Raw genomic sequence first — 12,504 nt, 5'->3', positions numbered from 1 at the left:
GGAATTAAGTTTAACACCTAATACAACGAACGAGAAATGAAGCAAAAGAGTGTCTTGTAATCACGGACATTTGTCGCGCTGATCCAAAAGCGACGTGGCAAGACGACCGATAAAGAAATGACCTTTCTATCCTCTTAAACGTCAAGGCGACGTTTTCGAATCCATACGGATTAGAAAATCCAATATAGAAAGGAGGAGCGCCACGAGGGCGTAGCGGAACCGCACGAGCAGGAGGGTGACCGAGGTCGCGCCGAAGGGAAATTGGTAGAAGAGAAGAGGAAAGGTCGGAGGAAGAGACGGGGGTTAGTGAAGAGTGAGGAGGAGAGGGAAGAGGGAGGGAGAGAGAGAGGGGGGGGAGGGTGAAGAGGGCATAACACAATTACATGTGGGGTTGATGCCGAGCTCGCTCTCCGTACGGCATGGCATAGCGGCGGGATGAGGGTCGGGGACCGCGCGGAGGGTGCCCCAACGGTGGGTGGCAAGATTGAATATGAAAGTTTAATGCGAGCAATATCAGCGCCACTGCCCCGGCCCTCGGCTACTCACTCTCAGACGTCTCGACTATCAGGGTGCCCATCTTGACTGTATCTCTCTTTATATCGCGAGTATGCCGCTCACACCACCGGCGGCTTCGAGTGGGAAAGAGGCAGAGACGAGATAGAGAGCATTTCGAATCTTTGATGTTCCGAGGTAACCCACAAGCCTCGAGCTTGTTCCACGCTCGTAAATTTCCGACCGATTTGAAAAACTGATTTGTCAATTCGCAGCTGCGCGCCGCTTTCGACAAGCGCGTCTATTTCGATGCAAACAACGTTTAGAACGCGACGCGCAGCGCGAGAATGTAATTAGCACCTCGTTGGCTCTCCTCCTACATCCAAATATTGGCTATTTTCAATGCGCGAGAAATAATAGAATAGGAGAAAGCCTGCGATATCGGCAATGACATATTCGATTTCCTCTACGCTCAACCTACAAATCGCTAAATATCATGATAGCTATATTTATTACACAACTTGAATTATCTTTACGTTATTCAATTGGCATAAGTTGTCACACATACTTCATTATTAATTAATATCACGTAACTAAATTGTAAATTTACTTTACAAAAATATCTTTATATTTCTCCCATCTTAATGAAAGAACTGGTATAAACGTATTGTAAAACAGTTAGCAGTCTAGTATTCTCTCTTCTGGTATAAAAAAGGATAATTATCAATTAAAAACTTACTTTTGTGTAAAGATACTCTGCTTGTGGATGGGATTCACGAGCTCGCTAAGGCGTTTAGTGACTATGCCTTCGGCTATTTGTAAAACTTTCCTCATTAATTACCGACAAGATTCGATTTCGTCCCCTCCCTTCCTTACCAATCTCCTGTCCCAACCTTTTTTCACTATGGTTTTACCCCTTTGTTCGCCACAGCGAAACCAAGTTTAATAGTGAATTAGAACGTGCGTTCCTGCAACCGGCAATTATCTGCCAATTAATAAACCAAACGCGATATCGCCAAGTCATATTTTTAATTACAAGTCGTATATACCGCTGCCTTACTTAAAAAGTAACACAAGAATAAGTTTCTCAGAAAAGGAAAAAATTATTTTTCGACAGAAAATTATTGAGTAATCAAATATTGGCAAAAAGAATATATTCTTAACATGATTAAATGTCATTTTCGTTTTACAACCACTCTTTTTAAATTGTGACGATTTTCACGATTTTTAATGAAGTTAAGTTGTTAGTTTATTTTTGATTGATAGGATAATGTTTATTTAATTTATTCATGGAAATAGCTAAAAAATCATGTTTTCATAGTTGTGTCATTTTTTAAGTAAGGGAGATACATGCACCATTAGAATATCTCAGAAATGGTTGAACTTTCGACCTATAATGTTCACTAAGGTCCTTTTACTCAGTATATACTACACGGAGAGAATTTTTTTCTTAGAGTTTATCCTGAAAATATGATAGTCGTGGGACAACATTGCATTTCGAAGAATTTTAATGTAAATCTCTCATTCATTAATAAAACTACAATAAAGTATAAAATATGTTTGATTAATTTTACTGAAGTGCATAATAAAAAACTTCAAAATATTATATTGTACCACAACTACCATATTTTCAAGATAAATTTTAAAAGAAAATTCTCTCCGTGTATCCATCATATAAATGCTGAATGGTTTTTTTAACATCCTGTATACAGAATAAAAGATTTTACACTACAATAAAGAAAAACGTTGGAATTTTACTTTCAATAATCGAAATAAAAGTAATTCAACATTTTATTATTGACAGAAGACTGACTGGAAGTACGCATGGGAATGTCACAGAAAAATTCCTCCTTCAGCTAACTATGTCGCCCCATTTTATCCTTTCAGCGTCACCTCAGCACATCTGCGAGTATATATCTCTTCGTCAAAGAAATAACTCCCGGTACACCTTGTACGTGTCAACGTGGTTAAAAATACAGCTGTACAGGTACGCACGCGGTCGCATGTTGCGCCAAGGCATACCGACACACCGGTATTTCTTACGGCAGAAAGTCCCCTCTGCCCGGATGCTTCTTATGTTCCGCTATCGCGCGCCGAATAATGCAAGCTCCCTCGGAACGGCACTGCTTTAGTGACAAGCGCCTTTAAGAGTTTAGACATGCGTCAACTTAAGCAAATGCAGATCAGAGCAACGACGCGCGACGAAGTGCTCGGATCTGACAGAGAGCTGGCGGAAATGTCGACTGGCGATAGAGGTGAAGTAAGATAGTTGGTAACATTCACAGCGGGAGACCTCTAAAACAGAATGATGGTTACGTCATGCAAGACCCCACTGCTCTCAAGATAGGCGAAGACACGATACACGTTTGTGGCATCATGTATGCTGCGGTGCGTCTGCGGTTGTCCGCAAGCGGCAAGATCGCAGATAACACGGAGTTTACATACCTATGAACAAGAACTTGTAAACACGGGGAAATTTTAACTCATCGTGAATTCGGAACAAAGCTAACAAAAAGTTTTACAAGCTTTACTCACGTTAGCGAATAATCTCTCTCTTCCTCTCTCATTCTGTTTATCTTCTTTTTAATTAATTTAAGAGGAGAACATATGCCTTGTTGAGAGATAGCAGATAGCTTAGCTGATAAAAGTGAATGTCATTAACGTGTGATTAATTTGTGCAGATGCGGGAGACAGATCGTACCGTACGGGATCCGACACGGAAGGCGCAGCAACTACGGACAACCCTACAACGCCATTTCCTACGCCGCCCCCAACCTTGACACCGAATCATCGGCAAGCTTCTCCGTTTCCCCTCGAAAGCACAAACTCTCGCCGGCATCATTATAACGGCAGCATATCTTCCGAGAGATCTCGCAACGGCAATGGTAGGGAGTTAATTAGAACCGCAAACGGGTTGGTTTGCACGCAAGATGATACTTACGGGTTCGCCACAAGATGAATCTCATCAAACGCAATTTTATACTACGTTGTACAGCCGTGATGCGTGCGAGACGAGCTCATTCCGGTAGATGGACGCAAGACGAGAAATCCCGGTAGATGGACAATTTAAAGTGATAAGCAACGTGACATTATGTAAAACAGCTTCAACCCTCGGTTTCAACTCATTTTAAAATGATACTTCGCACTTCAATCTCTTTCCAGATTCTTTACATCTCTAGTTATTAAACGTTACGCATGTTTTATGTCAAAGATCGTAACATTAAATTAAAATAATTCCGGGACGCGCACGCTGTGTAAAAGTTATTTGATGAAAGTTAAAAGTTAGCTTACGTGAAAAATTTAATCTTGATAATTTCACTTTTTTTAACGTAATTTTGAAAGGATTAGAGAACTGAACTCGAGTACCTTCTTTGTCCACGTAATAATGGAAGATTGAATTAAGCGGTATGACTCTCGTTCGTTAGCGATACCGGCGTTTTCCAAAGGAAAGAACTTTTTAGCAGGCTGTTCAAAAATATTCGTATCTTCTTTATTGCAGGTGAGACCGTTTACGCGGCGTCCACAAAAAAGACGGCTTCCGGCGGCGGTACCTTAGGTCGAAGAACACGGCGAGGTCACGCAAGCGCCTTGAGCAGTAGCTCGACAGCGAGCGATCGTTCCGAAACCGTCTTCCCCGATGAACACACTCGCATGCATCTCACTAATGGTGAGGAAAAATATACTGTAGTTTCCTTTCCACATATTACGCATACGTCATCGCGCGATTATTATTTCATACGCATGATCACTGCATCACATTGCATGCTGTCGCATTCCATCTTAAGATTAATTATTGTAATCGTTAAATCGCAACGAGTGTACAAAGAATAAATTTCTACTATTAGAGACTTCAACAAAGAAACTCATTCAGCTTGACAGATCGGGATGAATCTTCATCGATCGCTCTGAGCGGATCGACCCTTTAAATCACGACGTAAAATTTGCCGTGGTGCGATAAGTTAACGATCCATGCCTCAAATGCGATTACCGGACTAACCGAGTTACCGGCTGGTATCGAGCCCCTGGCCGGAGTTAAATCAGGTTTCGCATAAACGTGTTCCTCGTTAAAAGCTTAATATTAATAGTCACCTAGAAACGCACGAAAAAGGAAATTGCATATGAAACTCAACGTACTCAGAACTCTGTAGAGAGCCTACGAATGCATTCTTATATCTTCTAAGAAGTCTTTCATGTATTTTGTATAGGTGTTATCAATTATTCGAGATTATTGATAGAAACAAAGAAAGAGAGTTACAACAAAATACTTTCAGCCTTGATTTTTCGTAAATCCTTTATAAAACATATTTCCTATTGATAATTAAGACTTTCTAATTCGGTAATAAATAATAACTTCAGACATAAGAATGTAATATGTAAACAGCACATTATACCTCTTGTCAATTTCGTTCTAAAGCAATATACATAGTAATTTCAACTAAACAAATATTCTCATTACGAGCATTTCTCGTCTCGCGTTTTCCATCGACACACAATTACGAAGCTTCGCAAAACGGTCAAAGGCGAAAGATCTTAGCAAAGGCAAACGTTTCCGAGCCATGCGTTATCGTCTAGCGAACAATGCCGTAATCGACAAACTACATTACACGTCGGCTCATTAAATAACCAAGGGACCTTCTATTTTGGCAGTTAGGTTCATTGTTGTCTGATGCAGTAATATACCAGCGGCAACACCAACAGTGTCGGTAGCTGCAATGGCAGCAGCAATAGCGAGTGCGAGAGGGAAAGAGAAAGACTCCAGCCCCGGGCTAACAGAGTTAGCAGTTGGCGCCTGGGCTCGGCTAGTTAGAGCATAGACCACCGCCAAAGTTAGCGTGACCTCGCCGACTATATTGTTTCAAAACGTCAACAGTATTTAGATCTCTTGTCGTTGCAGGGCCGCGTGTTATCTTGGCACACGCACTATCTCACTGTGTGTAACGCAGCTTCGAGCAGCAACCACCGAGAGATAAGAGAAAGTAGCTTTGCGGCTTTGAACCGGCAGCCGCGGTCGACGAGCGGCTTACGCTCGTCGGCTAAGTTTTAAACGAAATTTCGTCGGATCTCATTTCGTGTCGACGCGACGTCGATGTGGCGGTCACGTCGGGTTCGAGGGAAGCTGGCTGCCAATTAGTCTACCGATATCGCGAGACAGCGTGAGCGTGGATGAAAGGACGAAGGATAGCCGGGTGGAAAAGCTGGCGAGCGCCCGTGTGGTAAGGAGCAAGAGCTCCACCGCATCTTCGTGGACGGTTACCTCCGGAATTTCGAAGGCCGCATTACTCCTGCCCGCTCGAGTGTGATCACATTACGTGTAGGTATCGTGAAAATTAGCGACGCGAATTAAGCTCGTGATGCTCGTTCATTTACAACATGTATGAATGTGTGTTCAACATATATTCTATAAACATGAATGCACTGAAAAAAGAGTCTGGTAATAACTACCACACACAAATATTAAGTGATAAAAATAATTCCAAAATATAAACAGAGAACAGGCTAATGAGAGTTTTTTCGTTGTAAGTCGTACGAGCAAAAGATTTATTAAATACGAAAAAATCAGACGTTTCGACTTACATTCGAGCCATCCTCAGTGTATCTGATCCATATACAATCAAAATTCTTAGCTGGTTTGATAGGAGAGTGCCCAATCATTCCGCTTCACTTATAAAGACACCAGGTTAACAGATCAGGCGACCAAATAAATTGAAGATGAATTCTATATAAATAATCCAACCATTATTAAGGTATTAAGGAAGAATGTAAAATAAATGAAAACTTTAGAAAGAGAGAGAGATCACTCACCTATCAAACCGTGAACATAATCAATTAAAAATTAAATTAATTTCGCTATATATAAAAAAATCAATCAGTAACAAAAATAATTTTATTTTTATAAATATTTAGAAAAGTAAAATTATTTTTGGTTATACCATATATATTAATCGAATATTTAATTGGAATCATTTCACTCAACATTTGATAGCTATTACCAGACTCTTTTTTCAGTGTGTATACTCTATACTACAAAGTAATAAAAGGTTTAGCCATAAAGTTTTATGTTTATCATTATCCAGGTAGCAAATTGATTTATTTAAAATATGACATTTTCTGTTTTCTCTTTTTTTATTTTAAATTTAGGGATGTGTGTCATTCTTAGTATTCTCAAGCCATTACATTAAGAGAAAAAAATTGATCATATTAATTACCAAAATTTAACTACAATTTAGTCATTATTGTTGTCAACTCTATGTATTTGGATAGAACTAATAATAATTATTATTATATTATAACAGCAATAACTATAATACAAGTGGACTCCTAATAATAATCTTTTTATCGTGCAAATATACACTTTTTTTTCAGTATAGTTATCGATAAGTTTCCGCACAAAAATGTTTTGACGCATGACTTTATGAGTATGCTGATGGTGTGACGACAAGCGTTATATAAGATGCTGCAAGATACCGCGTATAATTACCAGGATCTCGTAAGCAGTAATTTGAGTCTGAATCTGCGATGGGATATTGCTTGCCAGAATGTCCCTGCGGTCTAATGGAGGCATGTCGCGGCATCTATTAGCAAATGGCTCCCAACGGTCAGGGCTTACCCGCGTTAACCCCGTGTGCACCGCATCGCCAGAAAGACGATTGATATTACATTAGACCGCCGTAGTCTAATGTGGCCTAGTCGAGGAGCACGTTATTGAATTGGCAAACGCGTGAAACCCGATAACGTTACGGTAATTTGCTACCACAATGCTATGAAATGCACACGCTAAATGAACGTATACTCGTCATTGTAAAATGAAAAATTAACACGTGATATATTTTACCGCGTTGTAAGCGTTAACTTTGTAACAAATCTGTAAATAAATGATTGGAAACAAAATATAATTCGATGGTAGGTTTTTCTTGCAATTTAATACCGTGTATTATAAACTTTTGTTATTCTATAGGATTTTCAAACAACCATTAAATTTTTGTGAATATACATTGTTTACATTTATACAGATAAATCAATTAGGAGAAATGCACAATTTTTGTGAAAATTAATAATTTTGACAATATAAACATGTAGAAGCAAATCACTGTCCGTGAAAAATAAATTTTCCGCGGGTTTTCGCAATCGTTCAACGATGGTCTGTAATTTTTGACGAGCTCTGATGCGGGTTGTTGCATTTAATGCCGTGGAACGAATCATGCGCACCAGCAAGCTTGATGTTATCAATTCGTTGGATTGATGTAGGTTTCACGATATACATGTTGCATACGCGGACGAAATAAATATTCGCAAAATCAATTGACTTATATAGTCAAGTAAAAATTTCAAAAATGACCATGTTATATAGCAACAATATGCCGGTATTTTTAATAAACTATAATACGGTCGAGTAAGTTCTGTCGTGAGTAAATAACTTGCGTAAATTTTCGCTTTTTGATTGTAGTGTTTAATCAAGAGCACTTGATTCGTCACTTCTAACTATACAATCGAATACTTTTTGTAACAATGACCATTCAGAACGCTATATATACGAATGTGTGTGCTCGGCTAAGTGCCAAGTTTCGACGAATAGGAATAATTTCAAGCACCACTTGCAAACTATGCCAATAGTTCGTGTTCGCCATTATCGTTATCGTTCTATTCGTTCTTTTAATTCTTTTTAGTCTATTTCCGATCTAGATATCTACGGCAATAAAAATCATTTAACTATTTACAACGGAATATTTTAATCGTTTGCAAAAGTAAAGGTTAACTTTTATGTTAAAAGAAAGCGCTCTCAATGACAGTAAAAAGTATGCATGGGAATTAAAGTCACGAGACATTAGGTTTATAGATGACGTTATAACGGTCTTGTCTCACCACTTTACTACCATTACGCTAAGGTAAATAATTCAAACAGAATGTAATCAATGCGCAAGCTTAATTGTCGTAAATTATCGTATAATGCTCACGTTACGAGCAACGTGATATTTATGAACTTTCTCCTCCGTGAAAATTCATTGTAGCAAAGCTCCGTTTTATGGAACCTCATTCTATTCCCAATATATTTTTTCTTTTATTTTCTTAATATATTTCTTGCCTTATAATTGCTAGAATAAAATTTAAAGACTGTTTCACTCATCAAATATATAAATAAATTGTTCGACTCTATTATTTCGTTATACTTTGAAAGGATACAATAAAAGCATTATATCTCAATTTATCATTGGTATAAATGGATCCGCAGGCGAGGCAGGGATGAAATTTTGTGTGTCCAGTGCGAACGAAGGTAGAAGCGGCACATAGAAATTGTACGAGACAGTTCGGACGAAGCATTCACGAATGCTAACTCGGTTTATTAGACTGTTTGGTCCGGAAGGAGTCAAGCCGGAACGATTCGTTGGGCTGGTCATCGGACAGTAGGTACAGTACCTACCATCGCGGCAATACCGCGCCAGTATAGCGCTAGCAAATAATTCGTATTTACATGAACGTGTACTCCCCGACGCGGCGGAGGCGTTAGACCGACAAATCGAATTACAGACGCGAATCGCTAACCGCATCAAGTCACTGTCGGCTACCTTGCATCCCCTTGCACTGTCTGACTAACCCTTCTCGCCGCCCGCGGATGAGGGATAACTCGGTTGAACTCGGTATCGGTGATGCCCTGGCATACTACATAATTGGCTCACAACGATTGGCTAAGACATACCACCGGCGACGTTATATTGCTCAATAATGTGTCCAATTAGATGTCGTGCTAAACGCCAAATAGGTATATGTAGGTACGCTTGTCACGTTTGTAATAATAGTCGAAAGCAGCATCCAATAAATTCCACTAAATACTGTGTCAAGCAAGTTGAGTAACTTGATTGAAATATTAGAACGACATATTTAAAATAATTTAATTACCCTAATAATGTGATTTAATTTTTGTAAAAATATTATGGAAAAATTTAGAAATTATAATAAACTATTTTTAGAAATATAAACTTAATTGCAGCTTCCATATAAACAAAGCTGTTTAAGCTATGCAAATATAGAACTCAAAAAATGAAGCAAATTAATCTTCCTAAAAAAAATGGTCTTTTTCATATTCGTAAAGGGGAGATTGAGTGAATTTTAATTTGAATGTAATATATTCTGCCATGGCGGAATAAGCCGCATTATGTAAATAGTGAAATCTATATTACGGAGTTATATCATGTTCATCATTTTGCAAAATTAGATTGCATTGCACCTATCGCCATCAGAAATTGCATGATTTATTTTGCACATTCTGTAAACGCTATCCTATGCTTTATGAGAGACAGTAACGCGGTTTGACCACTGGTCAATGATGTACCAGCATTAGCTATAATTGGCTGGAACCGTATTGATCTAACCTTCATGTAGCGTTATCGCCTATCCTTGCTGCGTATAATTAGTTATGCTGGCGAATTTGCATATACAATGCAATAAGTCGTAGAATTCAATAGAATTTGCGCGAAAGTCAACAAATTTAACGATTCTTCACATTACATGCTACGTTAGCAAGTAATTGATTTATGTGTATGTATGCGAAACGTATAAAAAAAGATGATGTCGAATATATTCATCAAATGGATAATAAAATTGTTTGTTACCAATCGCCAATATAATTGATCTACTGGAGATTCATCAAATTCCACTGCGCGCTCGTTGCGAGATATTTTTGCTTTTGGCAATTTAACCGTCGGATTAAATTTAACCGGTTTTAACTCTTGCACCCGCATTCTAGCAATTTAACGTTAATGTATACCTATAGTATATTTCGCAATTTCAGAAGAACTTTCTTCAAATATGTACTTTTCTCGAGCTTTAATTTGTTGCCGCATACGCATGCAAAGTGATGTAACCACCACGAAGGCAGAATGTATTTTGTGACACGTAGCTCATCGTTATAAAATGTCTTGCAAAATAACACATTGTCAGATACAAAGGGGGGTCCGGCCCTCTCTGTAGCGGCTCGGTACCAGCCCCGAGATTTTTCCAACCCCGTTGTCGGTGCGATATCGACTTTGTAATTGAGCGTTACAGGTGTTCCGAGCACTCGAACGATGCCGGCAAATTGTTCAATAACTGGAACAAATGTATATTTCGACGGTAAAGTTGTCCGAGATACGCGACGGACGCGGCTGGTGCTGACAGCTACGCATTGCGCATTTCACGGTCCGGTTTAATTAAGCGATTATTACTGCTTATTACGGAAAATATCGATGCTGCTCCCAGGTGACTTCGCAGAAATAATTTCTCTATGGCGTTTATAATTTCTACGATTAATTAGATGTCGATCCGATCAAGTGATAACGGCGAAAATTGTCGAAAATTTGAAATAGCCTCAATGCAAAGCGTTGTCAGGAAGTGAAAGCGAATATTGCAGATATATCATTATCATTCACATGCATGACAATTGCATTAACCTTCGATGTCATCCGATTCAATCACACTCTAAAATGCATTTGTGATCTCGTTTTTCCCGTAAAATTATTAAATTAATCAGCATCTATACTGTGTTCTATCTCGAGCTCTCACATTGCATCGATTTAATTAACGGAAATTCCTAACTTTGTCAATAAGAAATTAATATTATCTATCTGTTTTTTTTTTATCAATTATCCCACAATAATTTTAATGAAATTATATATATAGAATTTTGATATACGGATATAAATCTGAAGAACTGTGATCGTTTATTGCGCTCGACGCTATGTAGTTTTTGTGCAAATTTATTTTAAAGTAAATCTATCTATAATAATGTTTGAATTGATTCATCGTACATTTCATCTGCATGACGTAATTCTTTCTGGAATCGTCACATATGCACATGCCGATCCCGTCGCACTAATGCACTTTTATCTCTGCACATTCCTGTCGCACAGGTCTACCCAGGCCTATTTATCTCACAGGTATGTAAGCAGTTTGCAGGAAGACCAACTGTATAAATTTGATATCAATATATTATATGTACTCGCCTTTTATCCATTATCATTAAAAACAACACAAAAACTAATTGTGAGAAAACATCACATAAAAATTCCATTACTGTTTTATGATTTTTCAAGAATTATCTTCTTGTATATTTTTAATGTTATTAATGTTGTCTGAAAATTTTAGTCTCTTTCTCATTAACTGTCAAAGTTATTATTAACTTGCTTGTCGATGCAAAGAATTGCGACAACTATAAGACGTTAAACTATTGTTTACTATGTGGCTCGAGTAATTGTCTTGACATTTACAACACACATCTATAAGTTGTAACGACTCGCTTAATAGATTTTAATCCGCAGGACCAGGGACCGAAATTCCATTATCCCACATCCGAGTTACCACAACCAAGTTACGTAGCTTCACGAAAGCGCGATAGACCACTGTATTGCAGTTAAACTTGATTTACAATAATGTGCACTGTAACATTAACAACCTTTAATGGTTATACATTGCTCCAATTATGTATATATGCTCAACGTAGTATCGGTTTATAGCATCATCGTTGGCTGTTTCGGCTAATTCGCCATAAATGGTATCTGTATAAGTATAATAAAAAATGCTAGATTTGAAGAAGATACAAAATTTATAACTAATAATAAACTTCTAATTGTGCTGAGTATTTAATTAATAGCGTTTTAATATTTCTCTATAGCAATTACATTGGCCTCTTCTAATATAAGAGATGAGCTTTTCGCGGGTAGACTCTCAAATATTTTTGTTGCCCTCGACTGGTCGCGAAGGCGCTCTTTTATGCTCTTTATGTTTAGGTAACTTTAATTATTCTTTGGTGGAGTTCCTTTCAAGTTTCAACAACTTTATAAGTAACTTAGCTACAGGAACGGTCGCAACGCTAAGCCCCGAAGGGCCAATGGTGAAGGGATAGAAATGGAAAATGTTTAGTATTGTTTTATTGCAGCTCGCCACAATTACTTTATGTTTCAAACACAAAAATTTATGAAATTCTTAGAAAATAATAATATCCATTATATAGTATATTAACCATATATACGTATATGCATGGAT

At 38.0% G+C, this 12,504-nt stretch overlaps 1 protein-coding gene across 1 annotated transcript in view; it reads left to right on the top strand.

Moving 5' to 3' along the window:
- Nucleotides 1-12,504, top strand: part of Ten-a (Teneurin-a transmembrane protein) — a 496,598-nt gene that overhangs the window by 179,206 nt on the left and 304,888 nt on the right. The window contains exons 5-6 of the mRNA XM_018506604.1: nucleotides 3,174-3,377; nucleotides 3,992-4,159. Of these exons, the coding sequence (XP_018362106.1) occupies nucleotides 3,174-3,377; nucleotides 3,992-4,159 (372 nt within the window). The remainder of the gene's footprint in view (nucleotides 1-3,173; nucleotides 3,378-3,991; nucleotides 4,160-12,504) is intronic.

Source organism: Trachymyrmex cornetzi, unplaced genomic scaffold (assembly GCF_001594075.2).
Source record: "Trachymyrmex cornetzi isolate Tcor2-1 unplaced genomic scaffold, Tcor1.1 scaffold227, whole genome shotgun sequence".
NCBI classification, from domain to species: Eukaryota; Metazoa; Arthropoda; class Insecta; order Hymenoptera; family Formicidae; genus Trachymyrmex; species Trachymyrmex cornetzi.
The sequence above is the reverse complement of the archived record's forward strand: the minus strand, read 5'-3'. Positions and strand labels throughout refer to the sequence as shown.